The sequence below is a fragment of the Hyaena hyaena genome, unplaced genomic scaffold, assembly GCF_003009895.1.
Source record: "Hyaena hyaena isolate Hyena2069 unplaced genomic scaffold, ASM300989v1 scaffold_369, whole genome shotgun sequence".
Taxonomy (NCBI): Eukaryota; Metazoa; Chordata; class Mammalia; order Carnivora; family Hyaenidae; genus Hyaena; species Hyaena hyaena.
Genome location: NW_024081000.1, coordinates 1,204,703 through 1,228,878, shown reverse-complemented (window position 1 = coordinate 1,228,878; position 24,176 = coordinate 1,204,703). Strand labels below are relative to the sequence as shown.

The following is a 24,176-nucleotide window of genomic DNA, read 5'->3' as shown; positions in this document are numbered from 1 at the left end:
TTTCAAGATTCCTTTGGCTATTCGGGATTTTTTCTGGTTCCATACAAATTTTAGGATTGTTTGTTCCAGCTCTGTGAAGAATGCTGGTGTTATTTTGATAGGTATTGCATTGAATATGTAGATTGCTTGGGGTAGTATTGACATTTTAACAATATTTGTTCTTCCTATCCTGGAGCATGAAATATTTTTCCATTTTTTGTATAGTTTGTATAGCTATAGAAACTATAGCTTTCTATAGTTTTCCATGTATAGATTTTTCACCTCTTTGGTTAGATTTATTCCTAGCTATTTTATGATTTTGGTGTAATTGTAAATGGGATCGATTCCTTGATTTCTCTTTCTGTTGCTTCATTATTGTTGTACAGGAATACAATCAATTTCTGAGCATTGATTTTATATCCTGCGACTTTTCTGAATTCATGGATCAGTTCTAGCAGTTTTTTTGGTGGAATCTTTTGTGTTTTCTGTATAGAGTATCATGTAACCTGCGAAAGTGAAAGTTTGACCTCCTCCTGGCTGATTTGGATGAGTTTTATTTCTTTGTGTTGTCTGATTGGCTAAGACTTCCAATACTGTGTTGAATAACAGTGGCAAGAGTGGACATCCCTGTTGTGTTCCTGACCTTAGGGGAATAGCTCTCAGTGTTTCCCCAGTGAGGATATCAGTGTTGGACCTTTTGTATATGGCTTTTATGATTTCGAGGTTTGCATATGATCAGCAGTTTTAAGAGCTCTTGTTCTTACCCTGTGTCCAAGAATCTAGGCCCCTTTTCTTGCTTGGACTGGTTATTGCAGCAGACATGAGAAGGCAGGCTTGCATGGGAAGACTCATTGCATGGCAAGCCTTGTTCAAGTCCTGCTTGTTCCAAGAGTGAGGGAAGGGTTCATACGGAATACCAAAACTAATATACGCCCAAGGGGATATCTGAAATACCATTTCATTTTCTCCTGGATCTCTCCTTGGCAGAAATCTAGCTAATATTTTCTTTCTTTCTTTTTTTTTTTTTAAGTTTATTTATTTTGAGGGAGAGAGAATGTTAGTGGGGTGAGGGGGAGAGAGAGAATCCCAAGCAGGCTCTGCGCTGTCAGCACAGAGCCCGATGTGGGGCTCAAACCCATGAACCATGAGATCTTGACCTGAGCCTAAATCAAGAGTCCAGCTCAACTGATTAAGACACCCAAGCACCCTGGAACTATTTCTTCTACACTTGTTTATACATATTGGAGGGAAAGAGCAAAAAGCTCTTATTTATTTTAAACACATTATTTATTACATTATGTATATACTCATATACTTCCATTACTGGCTTTTCTCAATATATCATGAACACTTAAGAGTTATTAAATATTCTTTTATAACATATTATTTTTAATGGCTGAATAATATTTATATATTAAGATAGCATATCATCTTAATATTTATCTTGTGTACTTTTTCATATTATTACACATATTGTTTTCAACTGTCTCTTAATATGAAAAGTTAAACACCAAAATGGAAATATAGAACATATCTACTTATGCAGAACTCCTAAAGAAATTGCCCCTCACAACTAAGTAGTATATAGGTAAATATAAGAAAAACTTTTAGTATTATTTCTCAAACTAATAGGAAAAAAGAAAAATCTGCTTTGTCTCAATAGATACCAAAAGCTCATCTGATGAAATGTAAAATTGAATCTTGATTTAAACTTAAAGAAAAAAAATGTAACAGAGGTTTCTACTTTCCTAACATGGTAAATACCTGAGGCCAAGAGCCAGTATTATACACACTAAGAGGGCACTTGGAAAGAAGAAAATTAGAGAGGTCCGTCAATGCTTAGGTATAATCTCATATCACAAATACTGATGAAAATCTGCCATGTTGCATTGATTGTAAGACTCACATGTTTTTTTCACATTTTATCATCTTTGATGGCAGGGTATGTTTTATAATTGATGGCATGTCATAGTTTGACAGCTTTTTTTGTTTCTTGATGGAATAAAATTAATGGTGTCTCTTATGCTTGATGGCATTTTAGATTTGATGAAATCTGATATGAAGTGGAAATAAAAGCAATCGGTAACTAATACCACTTTTAGTACTTCATACAATTGTATGCTAAGAAAACCAACCAAGTATTCTTAAGGGATATATTTAAAAAAATCTTCTGAAATCTCCAGGATCAGGGAGAAAAAGTGCTAATGTGGGAATACTTCACTTAAAACTGCCAAACATGATTCGAGAGGCCCCGGGGCTCCAGCAGCCACTGTTTCACCAGGGGTTATGTTATAAATGAGAGTCAAATCTGGGTGGAATAGTAAGCTTTCAAGTTCTCTCTAGCCTTGTGGCTGTATAATTCTGGGGAAAAAAATGCTTAGAATAAATATTGGCTTCTAGGTATATATACTTCAGTTAATCTGAATTATTAATCAGCTTCTTTGAATACTTATATTAGTGATCAGTACTGTTTGGGGGTGTGGTTGAAACTGTGAAAGCGCAGAGCTACGGGATGCAGAAGCAGCTAAAGGGAAGCAGGACTCAGTACTTAGGTGGGAAGGCACCAGGTTACTGGAGAAGGGTTTATGTGCCTGGAGGGGGTGGAGAACAATTGCATTGGGTGGAATGACTGTTAAGGAATTTTGCTAAATATTACTAATTGTTGTGGAAATTATTTGGTGTTCATTATTAGGCTGAGTCCTTTGGGTTTTTTTGTAGAAAGAAATTTTAAAGGCAATATACAATTGTAGAGAACAATGTTTGACTCTGAACAGAAAGTTTTGTTTGCTCCTGAAATAATTCTCATTCCTCTGACAAAGAAACCTTGATGCCGGTTTGTTTTGGGGCAAAATGGACATGCCGGGCAATTGTCCTTGTTAGAGAAATACTTCTTGAGTTGATTCTTCTGTAAATAATCTCTGTCCCCACTCCCTCAAACCCCACGATTGGAAGTCCACCGAGAAAACTTTACTCTGCATCCATCACGGTACCAGTGTGACAGTCTTATTAGATGGCCGAAAGTAGATGCACAAAAATCAGGTTTCAAGGAATACTGAGTATCAGGCAGGCTCTTCTGGGAGAAATTATGTGAGGGTCCTACATCACTTGAAAATTGATACCATGTGATGTACACATTCCACTAGATGTTATCATTTTAATAGCTTATAATGATATCTGTCCATAAATTGAATGTTTCCTCTAATATTTTATTATTTGCCTTTTTTGAGAAATTACTCTGAGGTTTGGTTACAGAGAGGTGGTGAAAAAGGAAATGTTTGTAACAAAAACTAGAATAAGAATATAAAGGCAACTTCTAATTTCTGTTGTTGTTTTCCTACATCATTTTTTTGAGAGCTAAAGGTGCATTGCCACTCGAAGCATGTTATAAAATAGAAAGTTCCAGGCTAGCCCATGAAAATCTATTTATCCAGGGTACATATTAACCATGTCACCTAGGGGGCACCTGGGTGGCTCAGTCAGTTAAGCGTCCAACTTTGGCTCAGGTCATGATCTCACGGTTCGTGGGTTCAAGCCCCACGTCAGGCTCTGTGCTGACAGCTAGCTCAGAGCCTGGAGCCTGTTTCAGATTCTGTGTCTCCCTCTCTCTCTGACCCTCCCCTGTTCATGCTGTCTCTCTCACTCTCTCTCTCTCTTTCTCTCAGAAATTAAAAAAAAAAAAGCAAAACTATGTCACTTAGAGCATTAAGTCAGCTGTCCCTAACCACCACATGTAAAGTGTGAGTAAATACATTTGGATTTCTCCTAGTATAGTATAAATGTGTCATTGCCTCCTATCACACTGGGTCTGGCTTTCACATTTGTTGGGAAGTGCCCTGCTGTGTTTAAAAGCAGTGATGTTTTCACTTATGCCTCTCTTTGGTTTCATTTTTGAATACTATATTCCATGAAGATATAATTGAAGATAGAGTGCTTTCTAAAAGGAGGAAGAGCTGTGTAGGTTCTGAAGAAAGTATGTGTCTATGGGGTACAATAGCATTGTGAAATTTATTTCTACTTTTTTTGCAAGAATGGGTATTTTCAGTTATTGACTATTTTAAATGCAACTATCTAATATTTCTTAAAAAACACTTTGAGTAACAGGATAAAAATAATGAAAAAAATCACTTTTTTTGTTGTTGGGTGGGGTAATCACTTGTAAGGTCCACACAAGTCCTTCTGTGTACTCTCTGGATCAAGTAGTTGCCGGATTTCGAACACGAAGTCAGATGCTGCTGGGTCACATAGAAGAACAAGATGAAGTCCTCCACTGCCAATTTTCTGATAACAGTGATGATGAAGAATCAGAAGGCCAGGAGAAATCTGCAATTAGGTATGTTAAATATAGCCTGGCTTCATAAACATAATATATGATGCAATAAATATAGGTAGATACTGTAGGGGGGTTTTTCTTTACCATTTAATATAAGAGTAAGTGTTTGCTAAAGCACCGCCTACTCATGTATTAGGAAACCAATGTTTGAACACAACTCATCAATCTTAAAATTGAAAAATAATTTTGCATTTAGGGCTTTTATAGCTGTTGGGTTTTAATTTTCAGAGAGAATATGTTTGGATTTCCTGATTTTGCTGCCATGGTGGCAACAAATATGATGAATTTTCTACTGAGTTCAACCTGGGGGAGATGAGGGATATGAGAAAATTTATATAATTAATAATTTTTTAATATTACTGTCAGTTTTGGGGGGACAATTTGAGGGCAGATGAAAACAGACAAGTTACCTTTGATCTTGATTTTTTTTTTTTTTTTTTTAGATGTAGAAGTCGCTCATGGATGCAAAAGCCAGGCTCTGTTTGTTCTCTTGTTGAATTGAATGATATTCAGGATCAAACACCAAAGTCAGGTTTGGGGAATGAAGGTACACAGACTTTCTCAAGTAATTTAGATCTAATGTTTATGCCACTTCTCTTTTTCTTTAGCCAATAATTTAATTCTCAAAGGTGAGAACTCAGTTGGAGTACTTTCTTGGTAGGTAGAGCTTCCTTTATGCTCTCTTCTCTACCTCCAGTTTTTCACTCTCTACTCATTAATAAAACAAAAAATTTTCCCAGTAAATTCTGACAAGAGTTATAGGCTAAATGCCTCAGAATGGGGATTTTGTATTCAAACTTGAGTTGATATTTACATTGTAAATTTTTCAAAAATAATTTATTTAAGTTTATTTATTTATTTTGAAAGAGAGTGCGTGTGAGCAGTGGAGTGGGGGGAAGAGAGAGAATCCCAGGAAGGCTCTGCACTGTCAGCACAGTGCCCGATACGGGGTTTGAACTCAAGAACTGCAAGATCAGGGGCGCCTGGGTGGCTCACACGGTTAGGCTGCAGACTTCAGCTCAGGTCATGATCTCGCGGTTCATGGGTTCGAGCCCCGCGTCGGGCTCTGTGCTGACAGCTAGCTTAGCTTGTTTCAGATTCCATGTCTCCCTCTCTCTCTGACCCTCCCCTGCTCACACACTCTCTCTCTCTCTCTAGGAAATAAATAAAACATTTTTTAGAAAATTAAGAAAAAAGAACTGCAAGATCATGACCTGAGCTGAAGTCGGACAGTTATGTGACTGAGCCAGCCAGGTGCCCCTAAAATACGTGTTACATAATGTCCCAGGTATCTGCAGCTCCCCTGGCAGTAGTGATGTATGTGACATTTGAGCCAAGTTAGTCTGCTGAGTGCTCGTGATGTTGTAGTACACAACTGATGAGCATTTTTATGCATGAAATAACAGCATCAGAAACACATGTGTTGCCAAAACTATGTTGTAGTAGGAGATTTTTAACTAATTTCTCTTGGTCTACAAGTGGTCCAAACACACACGAAAAAAGAGCATAGCAAATGTAAATAACACGATAGATAAGTCCTCCACTATGAAAATAGAGAGTATCTTATCTTTTAAAGAGCCTATGCATGTTCTGTTAACAAAACATTGACTGTATGTCACAAATAAAACTGAAATAAATTTTTTTTTAACATTTTTAAATTTTTATTTATTTCTAGGAGAGAGAGAGAGACCGCGTGAGCAGGGGAGGGTCAGAGAGAGAGGGAGATACAGACTCTGAAATAGGCTTCAGGCTCTGCGCTGGCAGTCAGCACAGAGCCCGACGTGGGGCTTGAACCCACGAACTGCAAGATCATGACCTAAGCGAAAGTTGGACGCTTAACCGACTAAGCCACCCAGGCGCCCCTGAAATAAATTTTTAAAAATGTATAAATAGTATAGAGAAGTACTACTCAGGTAGCCATCCCTGAGCTATTTGTTGCTGGTCTACAGTCAGGTAAGAAACTTATGTCAGAATGTAAATCAGTGCGCTAGTTTCTTCACTGAGGAAGTCTTGCTGTGGGAAAAAAAAAAATTCTTTGAATTAAAACAGTGACATAGTTGGCTTATGTGCCAGTAATCAACAGTGTTGGCGTACACTTTGGTGGTGTAGACAGACCACATTCCCTGATGACTATTAAAGTAGAAGTTAATGGGAAAAAATGTCAACCCTCTACCCATCTGGAGATTTTATACTTTTCTTAAATAACTGAGGTTAGAGAAAGCTCAAATCACATACCTAAGGACAATGATGAACTGTGTATCAGAGCCCACAGGATATGACTAAAACTCACTTTAAGGTAGAAAATTGAAGTCCCAATTGCCATGTATTTTTTCCTTCCTTTCTTTCCCATTCTGTTTGTCTCTTCCTCTGCTACCTCTAGACTGCTTGTTTCTGCTTCTCGTATTTAACTCACTTCTGTGGAATACTCTATGAGCAGGTAGTTTTATTTCTCCATTCTGTTGCTTTTTCTTTGAAGATTTAAAGATTGAATGTCTCCAGGAGAGTCAAGAGTTGAACTTGCAAAAATTGAGGAATTCAGAACTCATACTTACTGCAGCTAAACAGAAAGTGAGAGAACTTACAATTAACATCAAGATGAAGGAAGATCTAATTAAAGAATTAATAAAAACAGGTAATAACATCCCTTGAGCCAACTTCTATGAGAAAGAAAAGTGTCTAAAATTGCTTCTGATGTTTTAACATTTACTTTAGTTTTTGACACTGAGGACTATCCACTGTAGCTTAGAATTTGGTATAACTGGGTTTGTTTCATAGAGAACAGGCAAAGGTTGGTTGTCAGAAGAACTTTGTTACATTGGGATTTCGTCTGTGAATTGTTCCACCACTGAGGGCTTTGTCTCTTGTTGAAAGGCTATAGGCATTTAATGTTTTTCACCACTTTTTAAGAAACATTATTCTAGGTATCTGGGAATATGTCTGAGATGTTTCTCCAACTCATTTTAATATTTATTTTAAATTGTTAGTCCTCATTCTCTTGGATAGTTCATTTTTAACATTATTTATAAACTTTATATTTAAAAAAGTTTTTTTAACACTTATTTATTTTTGAGAGACAGAGATAAAGCACGAGCAGAGGAGTGGCAGAGAGAGAGAGAGACACACACACACACACATAGAATCTGAAGCAGGCTCCAGGCACTGAGCTGTTAGCACAGAGCCCAACGTGGGGCTTGAACCACAAACCATGTGATTATGACCTGAGCCAAGGTCAGACACTTAACCGACTGAACCACCCAGGCGCCCCTAAACTTTATATTTTAAATGTAGATCATTTTTAGTTTTCTAAAGATGTAAGGATTTATTCTTGAGAGCTGTTCTCTCAGTGAGCCAAGCTTTTAGCTCTTCCCCTTACTCTCAGATTCTGCCTGGTTGGGCATGTTCCACATCCTCCCCTCACCCTTAGCTACATTATGAGGCTTGCCTTGAAAAGCACATCTCAGCTCCCCCTACCACCCCCGCCCCAATAGACTCAAAGTGTGAGCTTTGACTACTTGAAATTCAGTTAGGAATTGAAGGGATAAGAGACAATAGCATTTCTTTTTCTTAGTTCCAATGAACATTGGTCCCATTTAAAGGAACTGAAGGAAATATTATCTTCCTTTTCCTTAAGCCCAAGGCTATAATTACACTCAGATTACATGAATTATGGTGGCTCCTAGCTCCTCTGCCAGCAAGGGGCAACCTGCCTTCCCACTTCCCTCCTCTGTGTTCTGGCTGGCTGTCGTCTCTCATCTTGCACTCCAGAGCTGCTGTGCCAAAGCGTTTTCCTTCCTTAGTCCTAGTGACGAATGTGCTATATACCATTCCAGCTTTAGGTGTCGTAGATTTATTTTAAAAATTTTTTAATGTTTATTTATTTTTAGGAGAGAGAGAGACAGAGTGTGAGTCGGGGAGGGGCAGAGAGAGAGGGAGACACAGAATCCAAAACAGGATCCAGGCTTTTAGCTGTCAGCACAGAGACCAATGCAGGGCTCGAACTCAGGAATGGCAAGATCATGACCTGAGCCGAAGTCGGATGCTTAACCGACTGAGCCACCCAGGCGCCCCTAGGTGTGCCAGATGTTTAATTGAGCTTGACCATGCTCCTTCCTCAAAGGCAGGATCAATGTCAATAAATCTGTTGTAGGAATGCCTAGGAATTGATTTAGGGGTAAAAAGTTTTTTTATGTTTATTTATTTTTGAGAGAGAGAGAGAGAGACAGAGCATGAGCAGGGGAGAGGCAGAGAGAGGGAGACACAGAATCCAAAGCAGGCTCCAGACTGAGCTGTCAGCACAGAGCCCGACACAGGGCTCAAACTCAGAAACCATGAGATCCTGACCTGAGCCAAAGTCGGATACTCAACCAACTAAGCCACCCCGGTGCCCCTGATTTAGGGGTTTAAATAGCTTCTCCATCAGGATGCTGCCTGTGGGAGTTAAGAATATGCATCCCTCTGGAATAAATGATTTTTAGAGGTTATACCATCGTGAGATCTCTCACTAAACGAGCACGCTTTTGTAGCCTGGTATGTTCATCCTGGTTGCCTCAAAATAAAGGATACCTGAACTTACCCAGAGAAGGTCCTCTTCTTACTCATGAGAACCAAGGGCAGTTTGGAGCTGTCCTTGGGACTGGTGACCAGCAGAAGGGTCAACGTGCGCTTGCTTTTCAAATCCTCCGCACCGAAGACCCAGTAGCAATTATTTCAGCCAACAATAAGTGACAGCTATACTGTATTTTATCAATTCTAATCACATTCTTTCACATTTTAATATCTCTGAAGTCAGGATGCACCTTACCATCAGTGGTATCCTGGTATTTTACCGTGTAACTGGTATAGTGGACACTGTACCTTTTTTCTCAGTGACTCATAAAATATTGGCGTGTTGAACAGCATATGAGGTCTTAATTAAAATATAGTAATCCTGTATTTTGATGCTAGTCAATCAGTTATATAGAGAGAAGAAAACTCACAGTGCATTTAGTTCAGTAATTCCTTTTTACTAATAAAAATTAAAGATATTCAGTGTAGGAGAACAAACTGGCCCTCGTAAATTATTCATCCATGAGCTTTGGACTCCTTTTTCCATTGCCATGAGTTTGCTTGTCTAGTTCAAGGATAAGTTGACTACTCAGAACAGATTTAAACCAAATGTTTAGGGTCTAGTAGCTTAGAATGAAAGAGAGATACCAAAATATCTATTTTCTGTTTTCCTCTATATTCCAAGTATAAGAAAAGCATTGAAAAAGAATCCACCTTTAACAAGTTCATTTGAGTGGAAAAGGAGGGGCCAGCTCTAGGATGAAAGTTTCATAAGACATAACAATCAGATGTATTGTGGGCCTTGTTTGGATGGTGATTAAAATAAACCACTTGAAAAAGACATTTTGAGACAATTGGGAAAGTCTGGATAGATTCAGGTAGGGATTAATACTGTTAGGTGTGAAAGAATTTTGGCTATGTCCATGTTTGATATAGATGTTTACTGAAGTAAGATGACATCTAGAATTTTTTATTTTTAGTTATTTAATGTTTATTTTTGAGAGAGACAGAGAGAGAGACCGCATGAGTGGGGGGAGGGGGGCAGAGAGAGAGGGAGACACAGAATCTGAAGCAGGTTCCAGGCTCTGAGCTGTTAGCACAGAGCCTGACCTGTGGGGCTCAAATCCACGTACCATGACATCATGACCTGAGCCACCCAGGCACCCATTTTTTTTTAATGTTTATTTATTTTTGAGAGAGAGAAAGAGTGTGTGCATGAGTGGGAGATAGGCAGAGAGAAGGGACAGAGGATCCACAGTGAGTATAGCGCTGACAGCAGCAAGCCTGTTGTGGGGCTTGAACTCATGAGTTCATGACTTGAGCTGAAGTTGGACGCTTAACTGACTAAGCCACCCAGGTGCCCCTGCTTTATAATTCTTAAGCTAATAAAAACAGAAGAAAGACACAGATGAAGCAACTGTGGCAAAATCTTGATAACTCTTGAATCTCAGTGATGGGGGTGGGGGGTTCATCATATTAGTTTTCTACTTTTGATATGTTGGAAAGTTTTCATACTAAGAGAAAAAAAGATTAAAGATAGCAGGAAGCCAAAGTGCTGTTAGCAAAGCCATTGTTACCCCATATATTTTTCTTACCTGGAGTTTGATGCCTGCAAAGCTAAACTGCAAATTTAGAAAATCAGAAATGTCACACACACACAAAGTTGAACCTGTGAGGTGAAGGAATGGCACCAGATGGGAACGGTCGTTAAGCAACTAATTATTAAGAGGCCAGGTGGCAAGTTGTGTTTGATGGAGACGGGTGGGGACAGCTGGGTTCTTAATGCTCTGTCTTAAATAGATACACTGCCCAGGAGGATTTTGAAGAATAGAACATTTTAAAGATTTTGCTATTTTACTTGGCTGTTTTGTTTTTTTTTTTAACATGCTTTCTAATTGTTATCACTGTGGTGAAGGTAACGATGCCAAGTCTGTAAGCAAACAGTATTCTCTGAAAGTAACAAAACTTGAGCACGAAGCAGAACAGGCAAAAGTGGAATTAACTGAAACAGAGAAGCAGCTACAGGAACTAGAAAACAAAGATCTTTCTGATATTGCTTTGAAGGTAAAATTACAGAAGGAATTCCGCAAAAAGATGGACGCTGCAAAGCTAAGAGTCCAGGTAATGTAAAGAATGTGACTTAGCAAACTTCCTTAAGGCTTATGTACCTGGTTAGGAGAGAAGTAGGAGTCCGGTTTTCCCAAAAAGAGAAACCGGAGGGCAGCTTTTCTTTTCCGGAGTGCTAGCACGTTTGCCTGCTTTCTGTCTGGGTACTACATTCTCTGTTCGAAAAGTATATTATTTTAAACTGTTTATCCAAAACCTTGGTAAGAAATAAAGATCACCACAGAAGCTGTGTTCTTTTCTGAGGGACAAAAGATTGATGCTTAAGTAATATACTTAAAACATCTGGTGTGTATACAGCACTTTGTAGACACTCAACAAACGCTAAGTATTTCAGATGGTTTTCTCAAACCATAACTGATTGTGTTAAGACAGGTTGTTAATTGACTACTACATCTCATCCTTGATTTCCTAAGGCTACCATTAAAAATCCTATTCTATGAGAAATATCCCATTCCAGAAAGATTTTGTATATAATGAAGCCATTTTCAGATGCTTTGGGGATGACCAGAGTGTTTTGTTAGTCTGATTATAATGAATCTGCTAGAATGCTATCTCCGTGGTTTTTTTAAATTTTTTAATTTTTGAGAGAGAGAGAGAGAGACAGAATGTAAACAGGGCAGGGGCAGAGAGAGAAGGAGACACAGAATCTGAAGCAGGCTCCAGTCTCCGAGCTGTCAGCACAGAGCCCAATGCGGGGCTCGAACCCATGAACCATGGTCATGGCCTGAGTCATGTCAGACACTCAACCAAATGAGCCACCCAGGCGCTCCTTCATTTTTTTCATTCATAATCTATTTACTTTAATATCATTTCCACTGTAGGTAGAATGGAATTGTAGTTCACCTGTTCAGAGTTTTTTTTTTTCTTTTTTCTTCAAACTGCTGCAGTTATTCTCTCCACAAGGGCTGTGTTCACTATATACAAACAGACCAAAAAAACAAATCCTTCCTCCTCGGGTTTTGTGGGTTTTAAAAGTTTTTGTTTCTGTTTTAAGAGAGAGAGCATGAGTAGGGGAGAAGGGCAGAGGGAGAGAGAGAGAAAGAGAGAGAATTTTAAGCAGGCTCCACACTTAGTTCAAAGCCCGACGCAGGGGCTTGGTCCTACGACTCTGGGATCATGACCTGGGCTGAAATCAAGAGTCTGCCACTCAACTGACTGAGCCAGCCAGGCACCCCCCTACTAGGTAGGGTTTTTAATGCCACCTCCAACATCTGGCCATTCCCGCTAAAATGTTTACCTAAGTAGCCTCTCAACACAAAGTTAAAATATTAGTATGACTTAATGTGTGAACTGCTTACAGGAGGGCATGGTAGTTGTGTCACACCTACTTCAGAGTACTTATTTTCAGAGTACATATTTCCACTTAGCAGTTCACCTCAGAGAGTCTTGGGATCAGTTCTTTTTCAGTTCTTGACCCTTAAAATTAAGGCTGCAATATCTAACAGTTCTCATTTGAACAAAACAATTAAGATTTTTCTTTTGTGTTTATAAAGAAATTTTACTTATAATTTCATAGTTTTATATCCAAGCTTCAGTTCTGACTGTAATTCTTGTAATCAATAATAACCAGAATGATTGTGATTCTAAAGGGGCAGTTTATCATATACATCTATGGTTTAAGCCTTGTTTGTAGATTTAGCAAAGATGGTATGTTCTATGTTTCACACAGCTAAAATATTTGAATTAAAGGATTAGGTGAAAGGTTATTTTTTAACAATGTTTATTTATTTTGAGAGACAGAGTGCACGTTGGGGAGAGGATGGGGTGGAGGTAGGGGAGAGAGAGAGAGACAGAGAGAGGGAGGGAAGGGGGAGAGAGAGAGAGAGAGAGAGAAGCCCAGGCTGGCTCTGGGTTGTCAGCACAGAGCCTGACACAGGGCTCAATCTCACAAACTGAGAGATCATGACCTGAGCCGAAATCAAGAGTTGGGTGCTTAACCAACTGAGTCACTCAGGCACCTCTAAGTGAAAGGTTATTAGAGTTTGAGAATTATCATATTTTTGTTTTTCATGTTTCTTGTTGAATATACTTTTCTGGTAAGGGGACTGATAAGGAAAGGAAAGAAGACACAGAACATGGTTAAGCTCAGAAGAAGCATCCCATTCAGCAGAGGACTGAAACAGGATTCCCATGTAGTTTTAGAAATGCCTGTGCCTTTGACCTGTTCACGTACAGCCAGTGGGAATGGGGATGATAAAGGTGATGGGGATGAGAGTTGCCCATTGTTAAGTGTCTACATACTGGATGTTTCATAAGTATTATTTAATCATTATTTAACCCTCTAGAATGAATATTTTTATTCTGTTTTACAAACGAGGAAGCTACATTTTAAAAAGGTAAAATAGCTCGAGTCTCATAGTTGAGGTGACAGTAACGGTTTTCAGTACTCTAGCATCTGATGCCATTTTTATTTAATTAATTATTTTCTTTAATGTTTTTAAATTTCATTTTGAGAGAGAGAGAGCACAAGCAGGGGAGGAGCAGACAAGAGGGAGAGAGAATCCCAAGCAGGCTCTGGGCTGTAAGAGCAGAGCCCAAGGTGGGGCTCCATCTCACGAACCATGAGATCATGACCTGAGCCAAAATCAAGATTCATACGCTTAACCAACTGAGGCACCTAAAATCTAGATTTATACAGAGACCCATATGATGCATTAATCCTTTTATGCTAATAGCAGTAGAGGTGTACTTTAAAAAAAATTTTTTTCTTCTGAGAGAGAGAGAGCGAGACAGACAGTGTGAGCTTGGGAGGGTCAGAGAGAGAGGGAAATACAGAATCTGAAATAGGCTCCAGGCTCTGAGCTAGCTGTCAGCACAGAGCCTAACGCAGGGCTTGAACCCATGAACTGTGAAATCATGACCTGAGCTGAAGTTGGACACTTAACTGACTGAGCCATCCAGGCACCCCAGTAAAGGTGTACTTTTTTTTTTTTTAAGCTTTTTAAATGTTTTTATTTATTTTTGAGAGAGACAGAGAGCGAGCAGGGGAGGGACAGAGAGAGAGGGAGACACAGAATCCGAAGCAGGCTCCAGGCTCCGAGCTGTCAGCAAAGAGCCTGACGCAGGGCTTGAACCCACGGACTGTGAGTCATGACCTGAGCCGAAGTCGGAAGCTTAACCGACTGAGCCACCCAGGTGCCCCAGTAAAGGTGTACTTTTGAGCATGTGTGGAATAAGTACAAAATCCATTGGTAACCCATCTCACTTTTAAATAAGATTATCAGTACTTATACCTTCAGTATTATGTGGAAAGGCACCAAAATGCTAGTATTATAATTTTTGCCCCAGTAATGCAATTACTACCAAAAGTTAATTGTGGCAAAGCCACTGTCCAGATCTGGGGCTGGGAATGTACAGAGTCCTGTGGCCTCCAAGCTAGTGGTACTCAAAGTAGTTTGTCTGAGGATTGTTACTGGTCTGATGAGATAAAGGCAAATAGGAGTGTAGCTCCCTTCATCAAAAACATCTTGACATATGGGGCGCCTGGGTGGCTCATTTGGTAAAGCGTCTGGCTTTGGCTCAGGTAATGATCTGATGGCCTGTGAGTTCGGGCCCCGCGTTGGGCTCTGTGCTCACAGCTCGGAGCCTGGAACCTGCTTTGAATTCTGTGTCTCGTTCTCTCTCTGCCCCTTTTTGACTTGAGCTCTGTCTTTCTCTCTCTCTCAAAAATAAACAAACATTAAAAATTTTTTTAAAAAGTAATAAAGGTTATTTATTTGAAAAAAACAAAAGTCTTGACACAACCAGTGTCCGCTGAATCTGACAGCATGTTTAGCGGTGGTGCAGGCTAACAGCATGTGTGGGACTCGTACTGGTTCAAACACCACACTTTGAGCAGCACCTCTCAAAGCAAATATGCTTTTGCCAACAACATATTGCCAAGATAAAGGGAATAACTGTAGTCTTCATAAATTACAAATGACTTCACCTTAACTTTTTTAATGTAACAGGTACTTTGTGCAATGCTAAGATACATAACACATGTTTAATACGTGTTTGCCCAGGAGTAAATTGGAACACTGGTATTTTATATTCATAGTATAAACTATTTGCAAATGTTCACAAATTTTTTATGCTTCCCATTGATACGTGAGCTAAATGAGGAGAAGCTTTATTTAAAATAACTAAACTGCTGGGGCGCCTGGGTGGCTTAGTCGGTTAAGCGTCCGACTTTCGCTTAGGTCATGATCTCGCGGTTCGTGGGTTCGAGCCCCGCGTCGGGCTCTGTGCTGACTGCCAGCTCAGAGCCTGGAGCCTGTTTCAGTCTGTGACTCCCTCTCTCTCTGACCCTCCCCTGCTTACACTGTCTCTCTCTCTCTCCTAGAAATAAATAAAATTAAAAAAATATATATTAAAATAACTAAACTGGTAATCATAATGGTTGGTCACTGTCAGGGAAAATGGATCATCTTCACTCCAGGATTAATTATTTAGATTATAGCAAGATATAAAAACAACACAGTGGACAACTTTGCAGTCACATAAATAGAACAGATCTCTGTGATAAGACCTTTAAGATAAGTACAAAAAAAGGAAGGTGAAAAATAGTCTATTTAGAATATGTCTGAAGTCAATTGCATGCATAGCCATTATTTCTGGAAGAATATTTAAGAAATTGGCGATTTTGTGTGGGAGCAGGACAATAGATTCAGATCAGAGAGAAGTCTCTAAATATAAGTTCAGCTTTGTATTCTTTTAATTTTTATCATTTTTAAACTAAAACATTCAGTAAAAAATAAAAGACATCAGTTTTGTTCTGTTTGGCTGGCTGTATCAGGGAGTCTCATCATTCTCTGTATCTGGTGAAAATTATGATGGTGACCCAATTGTAAAAGTAGACGTGTAGAAAACAATTATGAACTTACCAAAAATAACAAAAATCTAGGCAAAATGTCTACTAACCTTTGCCATAGAATGACAAGTTTGTTAACTTGAGTTTTGCGGGAGATTCAGCTTTTCATTTTGAAATGTTCCATATGATCACAGGTCTTACAGAAGAAGCAGCAAAATAGTAAGAAATTGGCATCCCTGTGCATCCAAAATGAGAAACGTGCTAATGAGCTGGAGCAGAACGTAGATCACTTGAAATATCAAAAGGTACAGCTGCAAAAGAGACTTCGAGAAGAAAATGAAAAAAGGAAGCAACTGGATGCAGAAATTAAGCGGGATCAACAAAAAATCAAAGTAATACTGTCATACTTTCCTGCTAAGCCTAAGTATGAAATGTTAAATGGCTCAGGGCTGATGAAGCCTGGGTCTTGATTCACTTGGCTTCTGCGGTATCTGACCTTGGCCTTTCCTTGGCTGCTGTCCTCATTCATTTAATGCTTTGTCCATTTACATAGTAAAACCTATGTATTGAATTCTGAGTACTGTCTTGAAGGCTTTGACTTCATAGAAGAAAGTACAGTGATAACAGTTACTCTGATGAGGACCTTAACTTTATCAGAGACTGTCAAAAACATAAATATATGACCCTAAAATATATCTAACATTTGATAGGATTTCCCATTTCCAAAGTGCTTTGACATGCATTGTCCATGTGACATCATGAGAAAAAGCACAAGGTAAAATGGTGCCATTTCACTCATAAAGAACAGAAGCATGATCAGGCCTGTATGCCCAGCAGTTCTATAGAATGGATTGGGCTGTGGAGGAGCTAGTGGTGTCAGCCCGGGCTCTGGGGCCAGGCCAGCATGGGTTCAAATCCCAGCCTTCTCAGTTCCTGGCTGGATTGTTTACTGAGAACATCACTTATCTTCTCTGAGTCTGTTTATTCTTATCAAAAATAGCCTCAATCATACTTAAAACTTAACTCACAGGTTTTGAAAAAGAGGAGGATTATCATGATCACAGCAACAGCAATAACGAACATTCATCCAGCACTAGGTACTAGGCTCCTTTCTGTTGAAATGTTAAGCTGAACCCAAGGCTTGGAACATAATTTAAGCCAAGTCACTGATTCTTTTTTTTAACAGCTGTACTGAGATATTATTCACATACCATATAATTCACCCATGTAAAATAAACAATTCAGTGGGTTTGGGCATATTACATTATTAATTTTTATAAGTTTTGGTAAAATAAACGTAAAATGTTTCATTTTAATCAAGTTTAGGTGTACAGTTCCATGACATCAATTACATTCACAATGTTGTACAGCTGAGACCACTAGCTATTTTCAAACATTTTTCCCGCTTCCCCCAGAGCCCTGGTAACTTCTCATCTGCTTCTGTCTCTCTAAATTTGCCTATTCTAGCTATTTCATGTAAATGGAATCATACAAGATTTATCCTGTGTCTGGCTTATTTCACTTTTCATAATGTGTTCAAGGCTCATCAGTGTTGTAGCATGTATCAGACCATTATTTTTTGTGGCCAAATAATACTCTGTTGTGTGGACATACCACACTTTGTCCATCCGTTCATCTATTGGTAGACACTTGGGCTGCTTCTGCCTTTTGGCTACTGTGAACAATACTGTGGTAAAAATCAGCCTACAAGTTAACTGTTTTAAGTGTTAGGAGTAGAATCGCTGGGTCATAGGATAATTCTGTTTAGTTTTTTCAGGAACCACCATTTTTGGTAGTGGTAACACCATTTTACATTTCCACCAGCAATGTATGAGGGTTTTAATTTCTCCATATCTCTGCCACCACATGTTATTTTCTGTTCCTTTTTTATTATAGTTATCCAAGTGTGAGTGAAGTGATATCTCATTGTAGTTTTAATTTGCATTTCCCTAACAACTAATGATGTCGAGCATCTTTTCATGCTCTTATTGGCCATTTGTAGATCTTGTGTGGAGAATTGTCTATTCAATTTCTTTGTCTACTTTTTAAATGGATTATTTTTTTATTGTTAACTTGTAGGAGTTCTTTTATGTACTCTGGACATTAAACTAACTCTCACATACATGACTTCTATGTATTTTTCCCATTCTGTAGGTTATCTTTAAACTTTTTTTTTTTAAACAGCAGGTGAATTCCTGTCTGCAAGATTTGTAAGACTAAAAAAACTTTTTTTTGTTCATTTATTTTTGAGAGAGAGAGAGAGACAGAGTGTGAGTGGGGGAGGGCAGAGAGAGAGGAAGACACAGAATCTGAAGTAGGCTCCAGGCTCTGAGCTCTCAGCACAGAGCCCGATACGCAGCTTGAACTCATGAACTGTGAGATCATGACCTGAGCTGAGGTTGGACCGACTGAGCCACCCAGGCGCCCTAAACTTTCAAAAGCATAATAGTTTTTGATGCAGCAGAGTTTTAAACTTTTATGAAGTCCAGTTTATGTTTTATTGCTTGTGCTTGTGATATCCTTTAAAGATTTTATTACCAAATCTAAAGTCACAAAAACTTTCTTCTTTCTTGTTTTCCTCTAAGAGTTTTATGGTTTTAGCTCTTGTACTTGTCATTGATTGATTTTGAGTTAATTTTTGTGTATTGTGCCAGGTAAAGGTCCAGCTTCATTCTTTTGCATGTGGAAATCAAGATGTCCCAGCATCATCTCTGGAAGAGACTATTATTTCCCCATTGAATGGATGTGGTACTCTTGCCAAAGATCAATGGACTATATTATGGATTTATTTCTTAGCTCAGTTCTATTCCATTTGTCTATATGTCTGTTCTTATGCTAGTACCACAGTTTTTCATACTGTAGCTTTGTAGTAAGTTTTGAAATTGGAAATAAGTCCTTAAACTTTGTTGTTCTTTTTGAAGATTGTTTTGTTTTTTTTGAGGCCTCTTGCAATTCTATATGAATTTAAGCATCACCATTTCCATTTCTGCAAAAAAGGCCGTTGGAATTTTGATATGGATTATGCTTAATCTATAGAGTCCTTAGGGTATACTGACATCACATGACAATATTAAGTCTTCCTATTCATGAGCATGGGGTGTCTTTTATTTAGGTCTTCTTTAATTTCTTTCAGTACTCCTTTCTGATTTTCATTATACTAGTCTTTTACCTCTTTGCTTAAATTTATTTCCAGGTATTTTATTCTTTTCAATATTATTGTAAATGGAATTGTTTTCTTAATTTCGTTGAGTTACTCATTCTTAATAATAATGGTAATAATTATTATAGCAGTGGTTGACATTTATCTTCAGTTAATACTGTTCTAAGCACTATGTGCTTTATCTCATTTCTTTTTTCTTCAATATTTTCAACTTTTTCTATTCTCCTAGATTCTTTCTTTAAACATCTTAGATTTTTTTCTCATCATTTTTTTTAGGTTTATTTATTTATTTTTGAGAGGGAGAGAGAGTGTGTGAGTGTGCACACGAGTGGGGAAGGGGCAAAGAGGGAGAGAGAGGAGAGAGAATCCCAAGCAAGCTCCACATTGTCAGCACAGAGCCCGATGCGGGGCTTGAACTCAGGAACCATGAGATCATGACTTGAGTGAAAATCAAGAGTTGGTCACTTAACTGAGCTGCATAGGCACCCCTCATCTTTTTTTTTTTTTTAATTTGTCTTAATGTTTATATTTGAGAGAGAGGAATGGGGGAAGGGGCAGAGAGAAGGGGAGACAGAGGATCCAAAGCAGGCTCCATGCTGACACCAAAGGGCCCAACTCAGGGCTCGAACTCACTAACCATTGAGATCATGACCTGAGCTGAAGTTGGATGCTTTACCAACTGAGCCTCCACCCAGGTGCCCCCCCCCTTTTTTTTTTTAAGTTTATTTATTTTTTAGAGAGAGCAGGGGAGGGGCAGAGAGAGAAGGAGAGAGAGACTCCCAAGCAGGTTCTGTGCTGCCAGTGCAGAGCCCAGCTTGAACTCACAAATTGTGAGACCATGACCGGAGCCGAAATCAAGAGTCAGATGCTTAACCCAGGTGCTCCTGGATTTTCCTCATCTTAAAATTATCCTTCTTTAACCTTATGCTTTTCTCTTTCTCTCTTCTCACCTTAATAACCAAATTAGTTGGGAAAGTTTACTGCATCTGTTTCTGTTTCCATTCATTCCCTCGTCCTCTCCAGTCTGGTATCTGGCTCCTCTCTCCACCATCCTCTTCAGAGCTCTTGAGAAACTCACTAGTGCTTTCTGTCACTAAATTCATTAAAACTTCAGCTGCATCCAGCATAGTTCACCACTCCTTCCTTCTTGAAGTATTTTCTCCTCTGCCTTTGTGAAATTATATCCTCTTTGTTTTTTTCCTCTGACTGCTTATTCTCTGTCTTTGTTAGTTCATCCCGTACAATCAGTCCTAATATATGTGAATTCCTCAAAGCTCTAGGCTTAAGCCTCTTCTCTCTTCTATCTTGGATGACCTCATCTTTTCCCATGGCAACAATTAAACTCTTACAGCTTCCAAATTTAATCCTTAACCCCAGATTTGTACTTTGAGCTCTGGATTCCCATATCCAACACTGACATCTTCATTAGATTGTCTTACAGATGAATTCATGCTCTTCCTTACTTATCTCACCACAATTCCCCTCCCTGCTCCCTTCCTGGGGGAAAATATATAGTTTTCCATGTGCTTTACCTGTTTCAACCCATTCAAATAGGTAAGCTAGAAATCTAGCAGTCATCCTTGACTCTGTCTTCTTCCTAAGAAGGAACCACTGAGTTCTATATAGATTATATCTTCTGAATATCTTTAACCTGTTCAATTCTCATTCCTACTGCCAACAACCTAGTCTCTTTGTTATGGTCCTTCCTCCTCCAGTGTGAGGATTAGGTTTGCCTGTCAGTCATGTGATCTTTGGGTCTCAGCTTCTCAGCTCTCCATAGATCATGGTTTAAACCAACAAGACTTGGCACTCTAAGTCTCTGTTTAGGGAAAAGAGAAAACTTTTCGTCAGAGTGCATGCATAGTCTACTGAAATGCAAATGTGCCTGTAACTTAAACTTTTTACATTTTCATCTAGGGCAGTTTTGTTTCTTCTAGCCATATCTCTCATTCTAGGGAAACGGCCCTATTTAAAGGGAGAACAGGTATTCCAGAAAAAGGAAAATGTCTGCTCCAGAGATATATTAGTTTCCACTACTTCACGCAAAAAACAGAAAAGCTGCTCACAATCCTGTGTTTGGAGCTAACTTTCTAACATGCCCCCTGTTCATTCTCCCTTTGAGTAAACCATTTCTGGAGAATACTGTGACCTCTGTGTAGGTTCTCCTTGGAGTACCAGTTCTTAACTGAAGTCCGTGGATAAGCTGTTAAGAAAAAGTATGGGAAGCCCTGAAATTGTGTGCCATAGTGTGATCTTGAGCTTTTTACTGCTCTAAGCACCAATTTCCCCAGCTATAAAATGGAGCTTTTTAATAGTCCCTGTCTCAGAAGATTATGAGAATTAAGTGGGATAATTAAATAGATGTGAAAAGCCTGGCATTGTACCTGGTGAACAGTTATGTTAATATTATAACAGGAATTACATCATAAGAGAATGGCAATAATGTCGAGAGTAACACGTAGAGAGGATGAGACCTACTACTACTATACTCTTAAAACCTTTGTGCAAGAAGAGGAAGGGCACAGAGTCTGCTCTGAGTAACTCTAAGGTGCCTTTGTTTCAGCATCTTGGGGTTGCTGTGACTATGACAGGGGCTAAGTTATTGCTATGAATGAGAGAATGAAAAAATTAATGGGTAAATATAACAGGGTCAGATTCACTTGTAATACAATGCAGGTGAGCAGAGAAAATTTATTTAGTCTAAAGCAGACCTGTATTCTTTATGACACCACCACCCCTCTCACCCTGCCCAATCCACGTCACGATAATTGCTGGAAGTCTAGGAACAAACTATATGTCCAGTCTGTTCAAACCTTACTCTGGTAATTTAACCATTTCCTGTAAATAACTCTCTGCTTTCTTGAATAAGAATATTCTGTCCGGTGTATGTGATACTCGGGTATACAGCTTTTATTGCATCATATGGAGTTGAAGAGAAAAGGATCACCTGGATTTCAGTTGGTCCTTGGGTGTGACTGGTTGGGACCTGCCTTCTCGTCTGCTTTTCTTTGCTGGGCTCTGATGATGGAGCCCAGAGTTGGTATAAACTTGTAGTCTGGTCTCGCTTTCAGTTTAGAGCGTGGAGGTGCTTTGGCTTCGTCTCACCTCCTTCTGGCATTATGAATCCCCATTGAGGCTACTAGGTCTCCCATTTATCTTGCTGGCCCAGTGGCTTGTCCACTTCTGGAGTCAGTTATCGTGGGGAAACAGTCACTGGTTCTTAGGACCCGTGTCACTTGAAGCCAAGGAATCTATATAAGTCTCTTTCCTTTTTTTCTTCCCTTCCTTCCTTCCATCCCTCCTTCCTTCCTTTCTTTTTTATATAAATGTTTATTTATTTTTGAGACAGAGCATGAACAGGGGAGGGGCAGAGAGAGAGGGAGACAGAGAATCCCAAGCAGGCTCCGCACTCTCAGTGCAGAGCTCTACATGAGGCTCCAACTCATGAATTGTGAAATCATGACCTGAGCCAAAATCAACAGTCAGACACTTTACCGCTTAGCCACTCAGGTGCCCATAATCTCTCTTTCCTGATCAAAATTCTCCACTGTTTCAGCGAGGCTGGGCAGCCCCGTGTGGGTGTGGGTCCTCTGCATCGCAGGCTGCATGTTCTCCCTCTGCCCTTAGTGATCTACCTTACCTATCACCCCCTTTCTGGGCCAGAATTTGGAGGGAGGAAAATTGGGACACACATCTTTCTTACCGTCTCTTTTTCTTTCTGCCATTCCCAGGGCTAGAACATGATAGAGTTTCCTTTTACTTTCTTTATATCTGCACTTCTGAAATTACCTGTGGAGAAGGTGCAGTTTTCATTTTATTATTACTTTGTCACAGCCCAATACTTTCATAAAACATGAACTAGTAGTAAAGTGAAAATGAAATAAAAAATTAAAATATACAATAAAGTCTATCTTTGAATTATTTATTATAACTGTTATTCAACAGACATAAAACTATTCTGTCCAATTGTTATAAAGATTTCTAAATACTTTCGATTTCTGTCCTTATGTGTCATGGACCAGTAACCAATAGTAATGCAGACCAGCCCACTTTGGTTCATGGCCCCTTCCTTATTCCTGCCACACCATAGTGGTGGACAGAGCCATCTCCTCTGAACCCCAGGAGAACTCCTGAGGCTTCTTAAAATCTGGATGGAAACTAAAGGACCATGCTCTGTCTTTTAAATTTTATTTATTTACTTACTTACTTACGTATTGTGAGAGAGAGAGCACAAGCAGGGGAGGGGCAGAGAGAGAGTGAGAGAGAGCATCCCAAGCAGGGTCCGTGCTGTCAGCACAGTCAGATGCGGGGCTCAGTCTCACGAACCATGAGATCATGATGGGAGCCAAAATCAAGAGTCAGACGTTTAACTGACTGAGCCACCCAGGTGCCCCCTATCTTTTTAAAAAAAAAGTTTATTTAAGCAATCTCTACAACCCAACATGGGGCTTGAACTCACGACCTCGAGATTAAGAGCTGCATGCTATAACAACTGAGCCAGTCAGGCATCCCCCATCATCTATCTTGAAAGGCTGTTCTCAAATAGGAAAAAATCCTATTTGTGAATGCCAGAAACTGAATATTACTTTTTTTATTTCTACTGTCATAAATTCTGATATCCTCATGGCAGATGGGTGCCTTGGGGAGATGAACTTAAAGGTCATGAGCTCACAAAGGCAGAAGAGAAAAGCACATTTATAATTTTCAGACTCTCAGCCTGTTTGTGCTGATTTATAACACTGGCAAACGATTAAAAAAAAAAAAACAAGTGTTGTTAGTAAACCTTGATTTGCTGTGAGATTTTGTTGCTTCATTGAGGGGCTAACATTTTTTTCTTCTCAAATAGCCCCAACCTTCCTCTACTCATTTTCTTTCTTTTTGCAGTGAAGAAAGTAAATGTGAAGGAAATGACTATCTGCATAAATATTTAATGATGGCCAGGTAGTAAAAGCAGTAAGGTGTTTTTAATTTCTGTTCTCCACAGGAACTAAAGTCAAAAACCGAACAGGAAGAAGCTGTGACGCTGAAAACAGAGGACCTTGATGCATTTACGATGAAAACGAGAAAAGGTTCGTTTGGAAGTATAGACCAGTTCCAGGTTTGTCGATTCTATTTAGTGTTTCCTGTGTTCTCTTTGCTTTGATGATTATTTAAATAGAGGTAAAAAGTGGTGGACTCTGAATAAAATCTTCAAACACTAGACTTTGCCACTTGACTACAAATTTTCTAATGTTTCTCCCAAA

At 39.1% G+C, this 24,176-nt stretch overlaps 1 protein-coding gene across 2 annotated transcripts in view; it reads left to right on the top strand.

Annotated features, from left to right (window-relative positions):
* The window catches only part of KIF27 (kinesin family member 27), an 85,182-nt gene that overhangs the window by 37,549 nt on the left and 23,457 nt on the right, over positions 1-24,176 (top strand). For both annotated transcript variants that reach the window (XM_039250400.1, XM_039250402.1), the window contains exons 7-12: positions 4,140-4,309; positions 4,753-4,856; positions 6,786-6,941; positions 10,770-10,975; positions 15,968-16,165; positions 23,918-24,031. In XM_039250400.1, coding sequence (XP_039106331.1) covers positions 4,140-4,309; positions 4,753-4,856; positions 6,786-6,941; positions 10,770-10,975; positions 15,968-16,165; positions 23,918-24,031 — 948 coding nt within the window. The remainder of the gene's footprint in view (positions 1-4,139; positions 4,310-4,752; positions 4,857-6,785; positions 6,942-10,769; positions 10,976-15,967; positions 16,166-23,917; positions 24,032-24,176) is intronic.